The sequence below is a fragment of the Typopeltis vanoorti genome, chromosome 23 (assembly GCF_054136105.1).
Source record: "Typopeltis vanoorti isolate ZY-2024b chromosome 23, IOZ_Tvanoo_1.0, whole genome shotgun sequence".
In the NCBI taxonomy this organism is placed as follows: Eukaryota; Metazoa; Arthropoda; class Arachnida; order Uropygi; family Thelyphonidae; genus Typopeltis; species Typopeltis vanoorti.
The window spans coordinates 41,247,149-41,267,987 of record NC_143571.1 but is presented as its reverse complement, the minus strand read 5'-3'; the positions used below and the strand labels follow the sequence as shown (position 1 = coordinate 41,267,987).

Below are 20,839 nucleotides of genomic sequence, written 5' to 3'. Positions count from 1 at the left end.
TTTATAATTTAATATTCATATAACTACCTTAATTTTGTCTAATATTTAATTATTTAATCAAGAATATATGTATTAATAGTAGAAAAACTCTGTGTTAAAATATTATCAAGCTGTTTAGCTTATTTCTATGTTAATATAGAATTTATATTTGATAATTTAACTGCACATTAATTGAAATGTAAATATTCTTTATTTATTCCTATTTTTAGAAGTTTAGCGTTATGCAATAGCTCAATTTTATTATATTTTGTTTTGTTGTCATGGAAACATATGTTAGATAGCTTGCACAAGTTTGGAACAGAACTTGAGGAGAAGGTTTATTGAAAAGAGTTTTAGATCACGAGAATAATTTAGGCGGGAAGAACAGATATATAAGCGATGAACGCGGAAATTATTAAGGAATTAGGAGATAGATTAGAGAGAGAGAGAAAGGAGAGGATTGGCATTAGGTTGGAATCGAAACATTCGGCATTCGGGAATCAGTGTGATAATAGCGAGTTGGCAAGTCACTCAAGCAGCTAAATAAAGCCTACTAGTCGAGAGGCGGTTAGCTAATAAGTTGTAGAATAACAATTATAGCTACGGAAGACAGCTGAGTGACTACTAAATAGGCTAGCAATACTTGAGTTGAGATTTAATTTCAGGGCCAACCTGTCAAGGACAGGTTGGCCCTGAAATTAAATCTCAAGACACAGAATCTTGAAATAAAGCATGGAGTTACTAGAGTAGTAGAGGCTGTAAAGTTGAAGTTTACCGTTAGCTGTGTTTAGAGTTATAGTGCCTAAAGAATTATTTGAATGCAGGAGGAATGAACAACTGTGCATATAAAACCTCAAGTTAAGACATAACTGGTAATTAGTTTACGGAATTAACAACGTATATAAAGTATATTAATTAAAGGTAACTTTAATGAATAACTTCTATATTTCGGCAATGTCACATTGCCATCTTCAGGAACATAAAGATATGGTATGGTATAATCGGCGGGGGGGGGGGGGGTCTAGAGTTATAAGGTTTTAGTTTGTTGGTGACTTCCACAGGCCATTATAACTCTAGACCCCCTCCCCCATTATATGGACTCCCAAAAATACATAAACAAAATGTGCCATTACGTCCCATAGTGGATGGCATTGATTCCCCCACATATAAATTAGCCAAACATTTAGCCAAAACGCTCACACACTACACTGGCAACACACCATCACACATAAAAAACTCAGCCCACTATAAAGCCAGTATAGAAAACCTCATATTCCAACACGCTGACATAATGGTCAGTTTTGAAAACCCTAGAGCTCCTCCATGCCAAGTTTCCTCCCCATATCTCAGCCCTATTCAGTTCACAATGAACTCAGGCTATTTCGTTTGGCAAGGAAAGTTCTACAAACAGATAGAGGGGACAGCCATGGGTTCACCGCTTTCCCCATCCTTGGCCAATTTCTTTATGGAGACATTTGAAGAGAAAGCCTTAAACTCCGCCCCACAAAAAACCCACTATTTGGCTTTGTTATGTGAATGATGTGTTTGCTATTTGGCCACATGGCTCAGGCACACTCCACTCCTTCCTAACACACTTAAACAACCAACACCCCAGAGTCCAGTTCGCCTTAGAAAAAGAGGAAAACAACACCCTCCCCTTCCTAGACACTTTAATCACCCGCCAGCTTGATGGATCTTTGGTTTTCTCTGTTTACAGAAAACCCACCCACACTGGCAGATACATTCACCAGCAATCCCACCACCCCCATCACAACAATATGGGGTGATAAAAACACTATATAACAGGGCAAAATTAATCTGCTCAGATGACAAGGCCCTAACTACTGAACTAAACCACATCCTCAACACTTTCTTAGCCAATGGCTATAACCCCCAAAAAATCCAAAAAATACTAAAACCAGTAAACCACAACCCTCCCCTCCCCCCTCCACAATAAAGATTACACCAAGTATATCACCATCCACTACATCCAGGGCACCTCTGAGAAAATAACCAATATCCTCAAAAAATATGACCTTACTTCCTGTTACTGACCATATAAAAAGTTGGCATCCCTTATCCGCTCTACCAAAGACCAACCACTTCCTCTAGACCTACCTGTATACCAGGTCCCTTGCAGCTGCAGATTGTCCTACTTTGGCCAAACAGGCAGAACAACAAATATCAGGATTTCAGAACACCAAGACTACATCCGGTTTCACCAGTACAGCCGCTCTGGGCTGGCAGACCATGCCTTAGGTACCCACCATAAAATTCGTTGGAAGAAAACAAAAATAATTCATTGCAGCAAGTTTAAATATGAAAGATTATTCAAAGAATCTTCAGCCGCTCTAAAAAACGTTCCTAACCTCAACAAATTTGGGTGCATGAAACTACCCCAAATTTGGGAGACTTATATTATGAGAACTTCAGCCCAACTGCCAAGACTACCAAATTAGCCAACAGAGGGCACCATTAGGACTTTAGGAACAATATTAGTTTCTTGCTTTCTTCCTCATTTGCTTTGTGTTAGTGCCTGTGTGCACATACCATATCTTTATGTTCCTGAAGATGGCAATGTGACGTTGCCAAAATATAGAAGTTATTCATTAAAGTTACCTTTAATTAATATACTTTATATGTGTTGTTAATTCCGTAAACTAATTACCAGTTATGTCTGACCAACGTATAAGCCTTGCTATTAGACTCAAGTTAAGAATTATTGTGTGTTGCCTTATTTCATGAGTGATCAGTAGTACTTTATGCAACAACGTTTGTTTATGTGTATTGTGACTGATGATTAATTCAGTTATTGCTTAGTAGAATTATTTTAATGAGTGCCGTTTACTGTTTAAAGTGTTTACAGTTATAAAAAGTGTATATGTATAAGTAGATGAAGATAGAAGATTATCGGTAAGATTATTCCAACCATTAATATTCCTATACAGAGAAGTGTGTGAGTTTCATCCTAGAATTTCCCTATACTAACAGTAACTATTTGTGAAAATTAGCTGAAGTGTAAATTTAAAAGTGTTTGCTTGTGAGGAAGTGTTACTGAAATTTTTGTTGTATTTGGAACTTAAAGAACTGTGAGAAGACTGTATTAGAGATAACAGATTTACCATTGTCTGAGTTTGTATGACAGTATTATCAGAAAGGCTGAAGTGTTTATAATAACTTATTTAGTATTTTGATCTTAAGTATATAATTTGTGATTATAAAATTAAATGTTTGTTTTTGTTAATCTAAAGTTGTGTTTTGCTTGAATCTCTTTTACTGCACCATTCATAAAATATTCGAACCAAAGCGGGAGTGATAAATAAGTTAAATATACTCACCTAAAAGGAGAGATAGTTGTGAGTTGATTTATCTTCAATTCTTGAACTAATTCAGATATAAAGTGGCGCAGTCTTTAAATATAAATTTTCTTTATATTTGAATTAGAAATCAACTGGCAACCTTCTATTTTGTTTAAGAACATCATAGTAAATAACATGTCGGATCCAAGGTATAGATTAAGACGAAGTAGGATCCAACAGTGCTGCTTGGTAATTATGATTCTGCTACACAAAGTATAGTAACAGGTATCATCCCTGATATCTGAGGTATTTTACTACAGGAACTTTAAGAAATATAAACTGTCAACTTTCAAGTCATAAACTGAATTAGCTGCAATTATTCATTCTCCAAGGATAAATCCATACTCTCTCTGAGCTGTAAGAGTTTAGAGAAATCCTTACAAACATTTGCTTAGAAAAATAAAAATATATCTGATACCATAAACATGGGCACAGTTCAGGCATGAAAGACCATATAGACACCAAGTACAGAATCAGATGGTGAAAAAAATACAATACTCCACTGCAATAAGTTACCGTATTTTCCGGTGTATAAGATGCACACAAGAAATTTAATACAATTTTCTAGAAAAAACCTGAACTTTAAAGTATGATTTTAAAAAATATGGATAAAATAATAGGTAATTTTTAATGTGTACGAATCATTTTTGTTGAAATGGCAATGCCATTTTGCCGATTTTCTTTCACCCATTTCAAAACTTCGGTCTCTAGTTCTGCCACTTCGCAATTTTTCCACTTTCCGCATGCTTTTCATTACGCAAATTGTACAAAATCTCCTTCTGACCACACCAAGTTCTAATCATTTTTTCTGTAGGCAGAGCTCCAAAATGTCTTTCAGCTTCCCTATTTCCGTGTACTTCCGCATATTTTACAACCTGCAATTTGTAACTTGAAGTATATGAATGTCTCCTGTTTTTTTCCATTGCTAAAATCTACGGGGAAATATCAACCTGAACACAAAATATCTCAACACGTCAACTCAATACTGATAAACATCGGTAACTGATTACTCAGATAAGATATTATGAAACTTGAATAGGGACTCCCCGTTCTTAGCCAATGACGTGCTAGAAGTCACGTGAAGGTCACGCATCAATTTGATTGCACCATTAACCGCCTACAAAGATCTTGGAGCATAAAAGGGAGTGCGTATGACTTTGAAAAGAGGAAACAATCTTTACCTTCATTATATAAGACGCACTCCATTTTTAAGATAAAAAAGTGCGTCTTATACACCGAAAAATACAGTGCTTTTCCTGAAATCTGCAGTTCTCTGAAAAAACTTTAATCAGAACAAGTTGCGAGTATGATGTTCTCTAAGGTGTGGGAAACAATTCTACAGCTAACCACCCAAGAACTATCTATTTGTACCAGACAGATACCCTGATTTTCTACAATCCAACTTTGCATTTCGATTTCAATATACACAATACCAGCTGGCTCTCTTTCTCCAACAGAACTGACCAAGCAGGTAGAGATGCTGAGACACTTGCCATCACAATTGATCTTACACAAAATGTTCACATGTCCACTAGAGCAGCACCCAAACTGTGGGCTGCAGCCCCTTGGGGGCCGTTAGCTCTGTTGAGGGGTGGAGGGCATGAAATGATGATAACAAATTTAAAATGTTTTAAGACTAAGTAGATATTTTTTTATCTTAAAGAAACGTATTTAATTTTTATTATTTATTATTTCTTTTTTGTTGTCATTTTTTAAATTTTAATGGAAATAAATCGCACGTTGGTGTTGGTTCACAAATTTTGCTTCCTGCCTATTTCGTCGCTTAATGAATATTAATAAATATATGCTTATTCATATAAGTTTCATTTCAAAGGTATTGATAAGAAGCACAAAAAAAAAAGCTTTCAAATGCAAAATCTTGCCCTCATTTAAAACAGCCAAGTATTTTGCACTTTAATGTTTCATTTGCTAGTATACACAGGTGCAGGCAGTGAGTGGGAAAGAAATACGCTTGGGGTACAGGACACTGCTCTGATAACACATGCAGCATATGAATACAATAAATATTATAATAATATATGTCTGTATTACAATTTTTTTTTTTCCAATGGGGCCATGAAATATTTTAATTTTTCCAAAGGGGGACCTTTGCATCCATAAGTTTGGGAAGCACTGCACTAGAGTACCAAATAATCCCAACCACTCTCCAAACACTCTGGTTACCTCTTCCTCACTGGTGATCCCTTCAAATATACTGTGAAAGTTGTATCTCTTTTAGGTATTTCAGACCACAACTTTGTACTTATCCTTTTCCACACTAAACAACATCCACATAGTCTTACTCATCCAAGAGTCATCTGGCATTATGAGAACATCAAGTGGGATAGCCTCCGAGATATCTGTGCCACCTTTCCATGGTTGGATTATTGCTTTCAGCTTTCCATCCCAGGCATATGCACTGAACACATCACTGAAGCAATCCTCTTAGAATTGGAAGCACATATTCCCCATTCTACATTATCCCATCTACTAAGTAAGTCTTGTTCTTCAAGAAACTTGCAAAAGCTCTAAAAATAAAGAACCAGCTTGGTTCTTTATTTTTAGAACTTGAAACTGGCTGTCAACAAGAACTCTGCCTTCTCTCAGTGAATCAACCAAAACTTGAAATTTGCATTTCCCAGATGGCAGCTGTGCATTTTGTTCTCTGGCTAAAGCAATTGGCAACAACTTTTGTCTTGCTACTGCACCCAGACAGATCCATTGCATCCACAGAAAAAGCCAATCTCCTACCATCATACTGTTTCTCAAATGCCTACATAGATGATTTTGGTAAATGTTCCCCAATCATTCCAAACACCCAACACTCGATGCCTCTCATGACTTTTTACTAGGAAGTGATTGGAAAAATCTTCTGTAAATTAGATACCAAAAAGTCCACTGGCCCTGATGGCATTTCTCCAGTTGGCTTGAAGATTTGCACTCCAGAATTGACTCATATTCTCTGTCAGCTCTTTATGTTCCCATACTCTGCAAGTATCTAGCCTATACCCTGGAATTTAGCCGATGTCTGGCCTATTCCCAAGAAGGGTGACTGATCTTTACCATCAAACTATTGCCCAATCTCTTTCACTTCAGTTCTCTCCAAAGTAATGGAGAGAACCATCAACATCCAAATCATATACTACATTGAAAGCACTCAACTCATAAAGACTGCCAGTATGGATCCCACCATTACCATTCAAAAGGGAATCTGCTCATGTTTGTTGCCCATCTTGATAAGCATCATGGAAAAGTTTGGAGAATCCCAAGTAATTGTATTAGATATCATGTGCCACACTTAGTTCAAAAGCCTTGGACATAAGGGCCTATTAAGTAGGCTGCCACCATTCAGTTTATCCTGTGACTTCTGCAACTGGTTTGCCAGTTTTTTACTGGATTCATATTTTTTGTGATGGTGGATGGTCTCCTATCTTCTGACTATGATAGGGAACCAAATCTTCTAACCCACTCTCTTTCTTCTATATTAATATCCTATTCCAGTTGACCACCAATCCAATATACAGTTTTGTAGATGATAGTATATTACAGGGTGACCACAATGTGGCTCATGTTCATGCGTCGCATGGCTCTTCACGTTCTACCAGGAAAAAAAAAAACAGAAGAGGAGACAAAAAAGAGGAACAAAATAAAAAAAAGAGATGAGGGAGAGAAAAATGGGTTAATAAAAATTACTGCAATTAAAAAAGTTTCATTTGAAACACATTAAATCAAGTTTACTTTGAACAGTTAGAATAATTTTAAAGTCAAAACAATAATTTTAGTTATTTACTTGTAAAGGCCTTCCTTGTATCCGTTTTCTTATTAAGCTCCTTAAAATTAGGCAAAGCAGTTCTTACAAGCTCATTCAAATGTTTGTTCATTTAAAACAGATCTATATTTAGATTTAATAAATTGTAACTAATGTGTTATGGTGGGCAGGCATGGATTTGCATCCCCACCACCCACCTCGCCATGGGTGCGCACACTTACTTCCATACTATCGCATCGGTCAAAGGTTGCAGCTCTTCTAAGTCTTATCAGAATTATTTTGGCTCCAAAAGGATGCATAGTTGGCTGCCCCTGGTATATTAAATTTCTCATTAACACTTGACAAACTTAACAACAAACAATTACCACAGCTCACAGAACAACAAACACGGGAAGCATAAATTCTGATTTCCAAACTATTCTTCAATGGAGCTTAGATAACATTGTCAATTTCAATTCCTGCAAAACAGTTATGCCTTATTTCCCACAACTGAGGGACTGGATTTGAGGTTACATTGATTGGTCAGTGAATTCAGCTCTTTTGTAAAATTGGTGATTGTTATCTGTTTTATTGTGTATTTCCCTTAGAAAATTAGTTTTATAGTATATTCATGTACATTTTCTTTTCTTTTCAGTGTATTTGGTGTTTTATAACAATTTTGTTAAAATATTGTAATATTGAATATAGTTTTAAATGGCACCAAAAACACACAAGAAATGTAATGCTAAGAAGGCTTGCTTCTTAGCATTATGTATTGCTCTAAGGAGGATACTGAAGATATCGAGGAGGTTATTGAAAATAAATTAATGTTCAAAATAGCGAAGTTAAAGCAGATTGTTACAGAGACAATGCAGGAATTATTAAAAGTTGAGCAGTTTGAATGAACATAGGGAGGGTAACAAAATTAAGCAGCAAAATAAGAAACAATAAAACATGGAAACAGGAAAGTTAGTAACAAAAATCAGGTAAGTAACGTTTATTATAAAAAGAAGGATATTATTTGGTATTATCTGTCAAAAAACATGTTGATGAGTGGAAATTAACTTCAAGTTTTCCTGGAACAAAAATTAAAAGCATAGCACATGCAATTCAAAAACATAAAAGAAAAGTAAACGAGAACATAATTGTAGTAGGTACTAATGACTTAATTAGCGATAAGTTCAGTATGACAGAGGATATGAAAGGGTAGCAAGAGTGAGAAAGAGAAATTCATAAGCATATTATCTTGACATGATAAAAATAAATTAAGGAGGACTACAATGGCAAACGATTCAATGCATAGGCTGTATATAACAGGTTCTTCAGACACATCCCCATGCATATTGCCTTGTGCTTCTCTAACAATTGTCATGGCACACCAGTTATAGCACACCTTTCGAAAGCCAGAGATATCGTGAACAATTTCGTAAACAGCGGACTTACAAAATGTTACTATGGCCCCCTTTATATTCATTGCACCAAAAACACACCTGCTTCTCTGACATCCCCTTTTTGCCCTGCACAGCAACCAATTCACTCTGAATGTCACTTGGTGAAGCCCCTTTTGCTGAAAAAAAAAAAAAAAGCGAATAACTTCATTGACAGTTTTGGACCACACTCACCCAGTATCCACCATCTTGCAACTGGAATTAAGTGTGAGACAATGGTAGTGCCTCACTGCAATGGCAGTCTTTTTGAATGTTATTAACAGTCTATCTGTCCATCATATTTTATGTCATTGCCTTTCAAACAAGAACATGTTACCTTACTTTTCAGAAACCCCTTGTAATACCATGTTGGACTTCCTTTATCCCAAATTACAGCACATATGTGGTTTGGCATATATTCTACAAGGTGATGGATTGCATCCATGTTGACAACATTCACCAGACAGTCCTTTAATTGGCTCAGATTTGAGAAGAGGACTTTATTACTGGATCTGTTTTTCTAACATGTCACATACATTCTCAGTGGGGTTCAGATCTGGCTTTATGGTGGTCAGGGAAGATGGTGGAAGTCGCTATCATGTTTGCTGAACAGTGCTTGTGCAATGTTCTCCATGAAACAACCATCACCTGATGGATAAAAAGTCAACATTGCAGAATGGGCTTGATTACCAAAAGTGTTCAGATATTCACAGGTATTCAGAATACATGTCCTTTCAGCAATATCACAATAGCCCATTCCATACAAACAGAACATGCCCTACACCATGACACCACCTTCTTAATTTTGAGTTGTATTTACAAGGCAAGCTGAGTTCATTGCTTCATGAGACTTCTTCCAAACTCTGCCTTTTGTCAGTATTGAACAAGGTATACTCTTCTGTATTGAAAGTTTTTTTTTCACTTGGTTATACTATAAATTAAAGATGCCAAGAAAATTATATTCTTGTTTTAATCCTTTATCCAAGTATAAGTACATAGTTTGTGTGAGAAGTCACTTCATGACTGGGCTACTTGTATATAGAGGCTAATGACTTCACATCAATTGCCTTAGTATCCCACAATGCCATGCACATATCCTTAGGAACATGTATAATGCTCTGAATTATGGGAAGGGCCACTACCCAAGACCGGTTTCGACCTTTATTGGGGTCTCATCAATGGGCCCCAGAACCAGAAGTGATACCAAGGTTGAAATAATGCAGAAGTCATATTTCCATATACAAGTAGTCAAAACGTGTCACACCTTATTACTAGAATATTCTGCATTTGAGATTTGGATAAAAGATTAAACCAAGAATATAATTTCTTAGCATCTTTAATTTATTGTATAACCAAGAGGAAATAACTTTCTATTTCTAAATAGAGGTTGTTAAAAAAAAAAAGTTATTTTTTTGCAGTACCCACCACCTGTCAGCAATGTGAAGAGAATTTTGATTTTTGTAATTAGTGAATTAAAATACCATTTATGACAGGTTAGAAAGAAACATGGATTTAAAAACCAGCAATATGACATCCAAATGTTTTATAATATTGTGGAAATTTTATTGTTCAGTCAGACAATTGACAATTTTTGTATTCAGAAAGAAGCATTTTAGGAGATATCAAATTTTTGACTAGATGGTGTAGACCACTCACATTATGCAATATTCAACAGGGGATGATAAAATTCTTGCTATGAGAGTTTTTTTAAATAGTTCCATCCTCTTAACAATGTGGTCTTATAGTCAATTGCAGGAATAACAGGAGAGCAATCCCAGGCAGAGAAGGCCAACTCAAGGCTATTAACTCAGATAAGGCTTACCACCTGGGTATCAGTCATCTTTGCACTTTAGTTTCAATTGGTCTTTTGGTTGTTATCTATATGAGATTGGTGAAAAAAAAAAAGGAAAACCGATAGCTTTTGACTGTATGATGATATAAAAGAGCTGAGGCCTTTTTCTCTATCTCTCATACTGTCTATCTGTCTTTTCTTTCTCCTAATACTCTCAGGCTCTGTTGCACCCCTATACTAACTACTCTAGGACTATGATAAGCATCCCTTTACTTTTTCACTTCAATATAGGTTGAAACCAGTGTTGGTAGTGGCCCTCCCCATAATGCAAAACATCATACGTGTCTGTAAGAGTTACATTGAGATAAAAGGCAATTGATGTGAAGTTATTAGCCTCTATATACAAGTAGTCCAGTTGTGAAGTGACTTCATGTAAAACTTTGTTTACTTATACACTTGAATAAAGAATTAAACCAAGAATATAATTTCTTGGCATCTTTAATTTAAGGTATAATGTGAAACACCAGCACATGCCAATACTGATCTTCCTCAATTCCCTTTGCATAGCTCGGCGAGATATGGGTTGGGAATAGCCTTCATTAAATGCTTCAGTCAATTGCTGCACACAGTACGTTCTGTTTTTGTCCATACAACCCTTCTCAGATTATGGCAATCTCTTTTCTTACAGGCTGTCTTAGGACCAGTTACGCCTCTTAGACAAGCAATGTGTGATTAATTTTCCACTGATTGAACACCCTGGATACCTCATCGTTTGAGAAACTAGTCAGCTCTGCTGTTTTCAAATGCTTTTAATAATTTTTCTATCTCAAGTATCAGTATGTGTTCCTGAAAAATCAGATGTCATGGGATGACATTTGTTTATCCAGTTTTGCATATTGCTTTGCTTTCATACTTTTTTCCTGTGTAATTTCTCAGAGCATATTTTGATTTACTTATCAAGGAACTTATCAAAAGTTCCTTGATAAGTCATCTTATCCACTTATAAGTCAACTTATCAGAAGTTCCTTGATTGGTTCATTAACTTACTGAGTTCACCATGGACTTCTGATTTTTGTATCCTTGCAGACACTCACACCACTTGCCTCTCTGGCATTTAGTCAAAACTTTCTTCAGGATCTGTTTCTGTACCTCCAAGGTACAGTTCATGTTTGCAAACTCTTTGTGTATTTAAAACCTCCTATATTCTTCTTTCAATATGATATTCACTTTTATCTGTCTCATAACTAAATGGTGATAATTTCCTATTTCATATCCTTAGTATATTCGTGTGTCCTAAACCAGTACCAAGATATTGCTTTCAACAATAACATAATCAGTATTGTGTTGTTTCTTCATCTAAATTTGTGCACATCTTTATGTTGGAACAGAGTGTTACAATTATTATGTTTATGATATATGTTAGTAACCTATATTAAATATAAGTATAATTTGATTTTAATAGTTACATCTGAAAATCATTCGCAAAGCATGGACTTAAGATTATTTCATATGAAATATTTTATTATTTACAGGTGTCATCCATATACTGGTCACTGTAAATGCAAAGCCGGATGGAGCGGAGAGGATTGTTCGCGTTCGTGTCCTGCACTCACATACGGAACTGACTGCCAAAATACCTGCAGTTGCAATAATGGTGCTTTATGTGATCCTGTAAATGGAACTTGCATTTGCCCTGCAGGATACATTGGATCTGAGTATGTTTTTTACTTGAATTTATGTTAATCAAATTACCTCTCACGATAGCAAAAATTATAGAAACACTTAACGACTGGTTTATTTTAGGGGATAGGTTGCTGTAGTAAATTTTTTAGCAAGGCATTTTGCCTGTGTACTTTGCTTGCATCTTTTCACTAGTTTGCTCTAATGTTGTTTGCTATAGTGAGAATTCACTCCATCTTATGCATTTTCACCTGAATTAATGTTATCATTTTTATATAGTGTTTGCCATTCAAAATGCAAATAACACAGTCTCTTGAATGAAATAATTATGTTAATATACATTATTCGTTCATAGTCAAATATTTGAAACTTCAAAGAGCTTATGAGAAAACAGACTTCACCATTCTAGTTGCTTTGTATTTTTCTACCTAAAGGACACCAATTTTTGCCCTGAAACTTGCCTTTTCACTTTTTTTTTTTAAATTCTTCTGATTAAGATTTCATTGGCTACAGCTGTTTTGAATTGTGTTTCTTTTTAAAAAAAAGCACTAAGATAAGGTTAAAATATAGGCTTCCGAGCGTTTTTTTAATTATTTTTATTTTTTATTTTTTTTTTAGTAGGATAGTACCAAAGCAACTCCAGTGCAATGGTTGTTTTCTCATGAGTTCTTTGATCAGTATTGAAATTTGTAAGTTTCAAATATCTGGCAATGAAAGATTAATGTTTTTTTTTTTTTAATATGCTTTCATTCTATAGCTTTCTTTTTATGAATTACCAGGGAGACTCTGAGATCTCTTTGGTAAATCCCATTGCCTAATCTTGTTGTTACCTGTGCAAAGATATTTCTAGACAAGTTATTACCTATGGAGATATACAAAATCAATTTCAAAGCCTGTGTGTTATTATCATAATACATTTTATGATGTATAAGAAGCACACACCATGAAATGTATTATTATGGTAATAATGCACTTGCAGAATTAGCATTTTCTTTGATGAACAGCATAGGTTTGCTTATGGAAAATCATGTTTTAGCAGCCCAAAATTCTTTATTATATAAGGTGACAGATGTTGGACAAGACAGATGCATACACAGTGTTAGATTTATATTTTGCAAAGGCCTTTGATAGATTACCGACATAACAAGCTGGTAATTAAACTTAAACAGATAAGGTTGGATGGTAGATTAATTAGGGCGCTGCAGTGGAGATTGGCTGTATGTTAAGTATCAGCAGGTTGCATATTGAGGGAAGAGATGTTCCAGAAGAGGAAAGTCACTGGTGGTGTCCCAAGAGTCTGTTCTGAGGCAATTGCTTTGTAAGTTAGAGGGGATGGAAGAGATAATAGAACTGGGGTGATAGCAGATAAAGATTTCAAGGACATTGCTAAAATCGTGAAGGACATCACAACTAAGTTACCTGCCCCAGGAATTCCTGGGAAAAAATTCATAATAAATTTTCTAATCTTTTTTTTTATCTCAAGTTCTGAGAAAAACAACTCAAGATTTGAGATCTTTTATAAATTTAAATTCGCAAATCTGAAACAGAAAAGCATCTGATTCTTAATTCTAGTTAAATGAGTATTCATGTAGATTATAAATGATGATTAAAATATTATGAATTAATGAAACTGTTTAATGACTACAATAAATATAATGCTATTCATTATTTTAAACATCTATTTGTGTTTCCTTGTATTTATATTGTAATGTAATCCCATGTCAGACAGTTAAATTGAAGCTGTTCAGCTCTATACTTCAGTGATTGTTTATGCCTGTTGAGAATTTGTTTATGATGAATTTAACTTTCTGACATAGGAGTGCTATGGTATTAAGAGGATTTTTGTTCTCTGCTAGGTTTATGCCTGGTCTCTGATGAAAACCAATAGTTTGAAACAGCTAACAGGCTAGTAACACTTGATTGAAGCATAGATAAAACGCAACCATATAGGTGCCTTGGCAGAGCTTGTGTCATTTAAGTACTTCAAAGCAAGGCAACTTCCAATGCTGAAGTTTATATTCTCATAAGCTCGCTGGTAAATTTTCAAAGTTTCTTTCTATATTTGGCTAATGTGGATGGATCCATAATATCCTCCATTTTTGCTACTTGTGCCAAACCAAAGCCTTTTCGCTCTATACTTGAGTGATTATAATTTTAATATTTTTACTTTACCTTTAAAATGAAAATAAATCAATCCATAAGGCATTTTAATCACATTTAGAAAGGCTGAGAGAACCTTCAATTAGCCGAAAATAATTAAAGTGGATCAATCAACTTTAAACTTTTGTAAAATAAGAAAATTAAGTGAGATCATGTCTAGATTGATTACCAAAGATGGAATCTAAGTTCTAGCAATTGCCAGTATTTCTTAAATAGTTAGTTATTCACATGTGATGTCATTTTGATGCCATATGGTCTCTTGTACCTCATTGGGTTTTTGGAGTGAAGCCTTCTGCTAGAAGAAGTGATAGTAGGGTTGCAGATGCCCTTTCCACAAAGAGTTAGTAGGACAATCACAAACATCCATGCCCTTGGTGGGATGCAGATCTGCAGCATCTGGACTGGAGAACTGATAGGCTAACCATTCAGCCAACCAGGCCTGCAGTTGTTTTATATGAGAATCATTTATTAAGCACATGGATTCACAAGAATATAGTAATTTTAATACTGCAAATATTTCAAACTCGCACTAACTGGTCATCATCAGTGCATTAATGTTATAATGGCACAAGTTCCATTAAAAAAAAAAAAAAGAAAATCATGTATGCCAATCAGTTTCAGAATAGAATTCTGTGTTACCAAAGAAACAATCAGATATGATAAAGTTAATTTTGGACATCTGTGAACAGATAGAAGAGTAAATATCAGAAATTCAATATTTAACAGAATTGGATCATCAACACTTTAGATGAGTGGACTAGTATTGAAAATAAAAGATACTTCAGTATTGTTGCTCATCCAGGTGATGCAAAAATTTAAATTTAGGATTAGTTCGTATAAAACTTAGTTGAAAATTTACTCTGCCTTAATTGTTTAGTTGTCAATGCATTTTATAAAAATTTGTCAATAATTACATTACTTAAAAAAAATGTTAAATATTTAAATATATATAAAAAGTTAAATATATTTAAAATTTAATTTTCATAAACAAAATTGTATAGTCCTGGAAATCTGTCAAGATTCCAATATTATCAGATCTTATATTTCTGTTTTCTAAGGCACATCTAGATAAAAACACTTTTTGCTAACCTTTACCTTTCCTCACCCATTCTGTTTAAGTGACCATAAAATATGAGGTTAGTTCTACTAACACATTGTGGAATCCTAACAACATGAAATTCTTTCCTAATACCCTAATTTTTAACATGATATATTCAGTTGTCTTCCTATCATACCATATGAGGCGGTATCAAAAAGTTTCGAGACTAGGTTTGTAACACGCCAACAGATGGCAGCACAAGGCTGCACGCAGTCACAGGGAGCACCTACCTTCATAAGTCAGTGTGCCAAAAGACATCGTCCTGTGTACATTGGGAACTGTGCAACTGATGCTATTCTGACCACCTGCGTTATCACATCTGCGATTTCATCATGGACAGCAAGTTAGAACAAAGAGCAAACGTGAAATTCTGCATGAAACTGGGCAAATCTGCCACAGAGACGTTTGACATGATTCAGCAAGTTTATGGCGATGCTGCAATGAGTCATTCCAGGTGTTTGAGTGGCACATGTGCTTCAAGAGTGAAAGAACATCAACATCACCAGAAGACGATGAGAGATCAGGAAGACCTTCAACGAGCTCAACCCCTAAAAATGTTGAAACCATTCAGCAACTTGTGCATGAGGATCATCAGAGAACACTCCACAACATTGCTGCCATTGTTGGTATGTCATATGAAACAGTCCAGGCAATCCTCACATGTGATTTGAACATGCGGCGTGTTGCTGCCAAGTTCGTCCCCAGGCTGTTGACCCAGGAGCAGAAGGAACACCGTGTCGAAGTCTGCCAAGACCTCCGTCAGCGTGCCGTGGATGACTCATCCTTCATGTTGAGGATCATTACCGTTAACGAAACTTGAGTGTACGGGTACGACCCTGAGACGAAGCAGCAGTCTTCACAGTGGAAGAGCCCATCATCTCCATGACCAAAAAAGGCGAGGCAAGTCCTCAGCTCGACCAAGTGCATGCTTATTGTCTTTTTCGACATTCGCAGCATTGTGCATCAAGAATTCGTCCTCATGGGGCCAGACCAACAATAGCGAGTTCTACTGCCAGGTTTTAAGGCATCTGAGGGAGGACATTCGGGAAAACGACTAGATCTGTGGCGCGCGAAATGGATGCTCCATGACAACAATGCACCCTGTCACCGAGCTCTCCTCACAAATGAGTTTCTCGCCAGAAACAACATGATTTCACTTTCGTACCCACCCTACTCGCCAGATTTGGTTCCTGCAGACTTTGCCCCCTCTTCCCGAAGATGAAGATCCAGCTCAAAGGTCATCACCGTTTTGACACCATTGCGGAGATTCAGCACGAATCACAGAAGGTGCTTGACATACTTCGAAAAGAAGACTTCCAGGACACATTCCAGGAGTGGCAAGAACACTGGGAACGCTGTATTGATATGCAAGGGGACTATTTTGAAGGTGATAGTGTGTAAACGTAGATAAATAAAGTAATTTCTCGTAAACAGAGCTAGTCTCGAAACTTTTTGATACCACCTCGTATTTGATAATTCTGCTGTCTATTCCCATATTTAATTTGTGCCTAAATATTTAGCTGAAAAGTTTCACTTGTTCTATAACACCTCTCCATTGAAGTATTATTGATGTTTTCTATCCTTCTACCTATTTTCATTGTCTTTTGTCTTTTTTTTTATTGCAATAAAAATTTATTAAAACAATTATTCAGTTTATTATTATTATTAAGAGAGACCTCCAGGGAGTCGGGACTCATCGATATGTGTACTAAACACAGCTGGTGTATTTAGTACACATACTAAACACACCAGCCATCATACTTATTCTTGAATTCATTCACACTGCTTACACTCACAACATCCAATGACAATCCATTCCAATTACGTACCAGCCTATGAGAGAAAAATCTAGCCCTCAACCCCTTCTTAGTGGCATTCATTCTCAGCTTCCAAGGATGCCCTGTTGTCCTTTCCCCAACCTCAGTAAATTGAAAAATTCCATTAACTGAAATCCTATATGACCCTTTCAGAAGTTTGTGAGTCGCAATCATATAACCCCCCCCCCCCCCTTTCTTCTGTTTGCTAGTGACTGCAGCTACAAATCCTCAATCTGTCTTTATAATCAGTATTCCATAAACCTGATGTCATTTTTAACACTCTCCTTTGCACTTTCTCCAATATATCAGAAACACAACAGAAACCAGGAGACGAAACCTGCGCACAATAGTCCAAGGGAGGTGTTATCAATGTCTTGTAAAATGACATCCTTATCTTTACATGTGAACGTTCGTTTCAGCATTGCAATTATCTTTTGAGTTATATTTACAGACTTTGCTACATGGCCCCAAACTTCAACTTCCTATCTACTAACACTACAAGATCCCTAGCCTCATTAGTTTCTTCAAGCATAATCCCACCAATATAATATGACATTGGATATCTAATCATGCCAGAGTGCATAGCTTTACATTTACTGACATTGAAATGACATCCATTTTCCCATGCCCACAATTCCAGCCTATTCAAATCATTCTGCAAGTACTGCATATCAGCAGCATCCCTGATTACCCTACTCATTTTTGCATCATCATCAAATGGTTGTATGTCGTTTATGAAATCCTTCCCAATATCATTAATGTATAGATTAAATAACAGTGGACCAAGCATATCTATCAGTCAACCATCCTCTTATTCATGCTAATATTCTAATCCAAACCCATATTCTCCAATTTATGCAATAGACTACCATGTTGTATTCTAACAAAAGCCTTAGCAGAATCCAAAAGTATCATGGTGTATCCATTCTCCTTGTCTAGTTCAATGGTAACATTGTTATAGAATGTGAGCAAGTTGCTGAAACATGACCTTCCCTTAGTAAACTGATGATGCTCATTGCAAAGTAGAGATTCACTTTCAACCCATTTCTGAATGCAATCCCTAACCAGTTTTTCCAAAATCTTCACCACCACTCCTGAGATACTAATTGGTTGATAGTTGGATACATTGATCTTTGCACCACCCTTATGCAGTGGAATTACCATACATTCTCTCCATTCCTGCAGAATCTTCCCTGTTCCGAGACTCATAATAAACAGCTTAGTCAAATGAATGGACAGTTCAGCTGAACACTCTCTTAGCACATGCTGATATTCCATCAGTCCCTATTGATGAATTCTTATTCATTTTGTGCAACAGCTCTAATACCTTGTCCCCATACACGAGGTAGCAGTGAGCTCATTGTCATACACCAGGTTGTTAGCTCTAATGGGCACTCATTAGTTAAATAACCTCTTCTGTATCTGTAACCTTAACGCCATCTGAATTTAGAAGAGTTATTCTTTTATATTTATTCTTTCTTTTACTTGCAGCATATCGATAAAATTCTCGTGGGTGGTCTTTAATACACAGAGCCATTTCTTTTCATACTCAGACTTTACTTTCCATACAGTAGTTGTGACTATTCTGGCCTGCTGCTTATAATTTTCATAACACACATCATCTTTATGCACTCTGTATCCTTCCACATCATCGTTTTCTTACCTGTCCCTTGCTTAATAAGATTACACATCCATTTGACTCCTACCCTATTTATTCTTGTCATCCATCAACCGATCCCATTCCACTGAACTCTGTATACTCTTCAGTTGGTCATAATTTTCTGCTTTGTAGTTCAGCATTGTAACCTTTTCTGAATGGAACATTCATAAACTTAGTTACTTCCCAAGTGAGTACTGCATGATCACTGGCACTAACTGGAGGCAAAATAGTTACATCTTTAACTGAAATGCCCTCTGACACTATAATGAAATCTAACACTCTTTAACCTCGAGTTCCTTCTGTCACATGCTCCTTGAGGAAGTTGTCCTGCAACAGCTCAATAAATTCATTTTCATTCTTCTCATGAGATTCTACTGCTACCCAATCAATATTTGGATAATTGAAGTCTCCCATGATGATTACTCTTTTTGCAAACATCTTTATTTGATCATGCATTTCTTCATCACTAGCAACCGATTCACCATGTCTGTAACAAAACACCCCACTATGTAATTGATCTTGTTAGGTTCCACGTCACTCCAGATGGCTTCAAACTCCCTGTCACATATAATACTCTTAGTAGTAGTAGTACTACAATCATATGACTCATATAATGCCATATTGTTGAGTTGGGTGGTGGTGGTGGGAGATTTGTGAATGTATCTGCCTGTGTGCGTGGGTTTTCTATATACAGTGAGGGAAAGTGTACTGTTAGGAAGGTGTGTAACTAAAGTGTCTAGGAATGGTAAACAGTTGTTCTTTTCCTTTTCCATCGTAAACTGGATTCTTGGATGTTGGCTATTGAGGTGACTGAGGAAGGAGTCTAATGTATCTTGATGACATGTTTAATGTCTCAATGACAGCATCGTCGTTGAGCCTTTTGGAAGATAGATTAACAACTGTCTGGAACAGTTGAATATGCGGTTGCGGTTTGGCTTTACAAGGTTGTTATATTTCTTGATTTTTTTATTTTTGAAATTCTTTTTGTGTGGAGGCTTCTAGGCATTTTTTAAAAAATGCTGGGATACAAGAGTGATACCCAGTTGCGTTTAAGCTAAAGATCAACTTTCATTCCAAAAAAGCCCTCCGCATATATAACTATGCCAGCTTTGTACTATTGCTGGAACAAATCACTGCTATTCGTGCCACCTTCTCTGTGACGAATGCCGCAATTGGCTCCTTACATTCAGAGCTCACTCTTGTATCCCAGCATTTTACATACTGGGATGATACATACCTATTCTCTCTATTCTTCCTAAGCAAAGACATACAACCTGGTATCAAGTGTACCTTTTTCGTCCTTCATTTTTTCATTCATTTTCGTTTTTCTCATGAGATTCTAATGCTACCCAATCCGCTGTCCTTAACCCTGAACTTCGGTCGATTCTCTCTGGCATCTTAGCTTCCGCACAAAAAAGAATTTCAAAAAATAAAAAATAAACATATCAAGAAATATAACAACCTGTGTAAAGCCAAACTGCAACTGCAATTCAACTGCTCCAGACAGTTGTTAACCTATCTTCCAAAACGCTCAACGGTGATGCCGCCAGTGCCCTAAGCCTCGGCCACAATTTCATGGTCACTCTGAAAGAAGTGCCGGTGCTTGATGTAATGTTTAACATCGAATACGGGATCTGTCACTTAGCTCCAGAGATATCAAATAAGACTTGACGTTTGCCAATATCCTCGACCAGTCTTCGCCTCCAAAAAGTAATTTATCGTCCACCCAACGTACTGCTCTCATGAAATTACGGAAAGAAAAAAGTATCATCACCACCAGAGCGGATAAGGGTAATGCTACAGTTGTTCTTATTGCCACAGAATAAATCGAAAAATGGAGATTATCGTCCGAGATCGCTCCACCTACATCCCGCTAGAACATGATCCCACACAAAAACACAATTTAAAAAATGAGAAAACTTACTTAAAAAAGTATCTCCCTGGTCCCCAGACATCACAAAAAATTCGAACCTTTCTGTCCCCCCCCAAATATATGGTTTACCAAAAATCCACAAACCTAATTCCCACTAAGACCTATAGTAGATGCCACTAACACACCTTGCTACAAACTCTCAAAACAGCTGGCCAACTCTCTGATCCCCCCCCACTGGACTTTCC

General features: G+C 36.3%; 1 protein-coding gene across 2 annotated transcripts in view; it reads left to right on the top strand.

Annotated features, from left to right (window-relative positions):
* LOC150093796 (uncharacterized) overlaps positions 1-20,839 on the top strand; it is a 544,781-nt gene that overhangs the window by 281,791 nt on the left and 242,151 nt on the right. For both annotated transcript variants that reach the window (XM_090413179.1, XM_090413180.1), the window contains exon 12: positions 11,838-12,020. In XM_090413179.1, the coding sequence (XP_090269305.1) occupies positions 11,838-12,020 (183 nt within the window). The remainder of the gene's footprint in view (positions 1-11,837; positions 12,021-20,839) is intronic.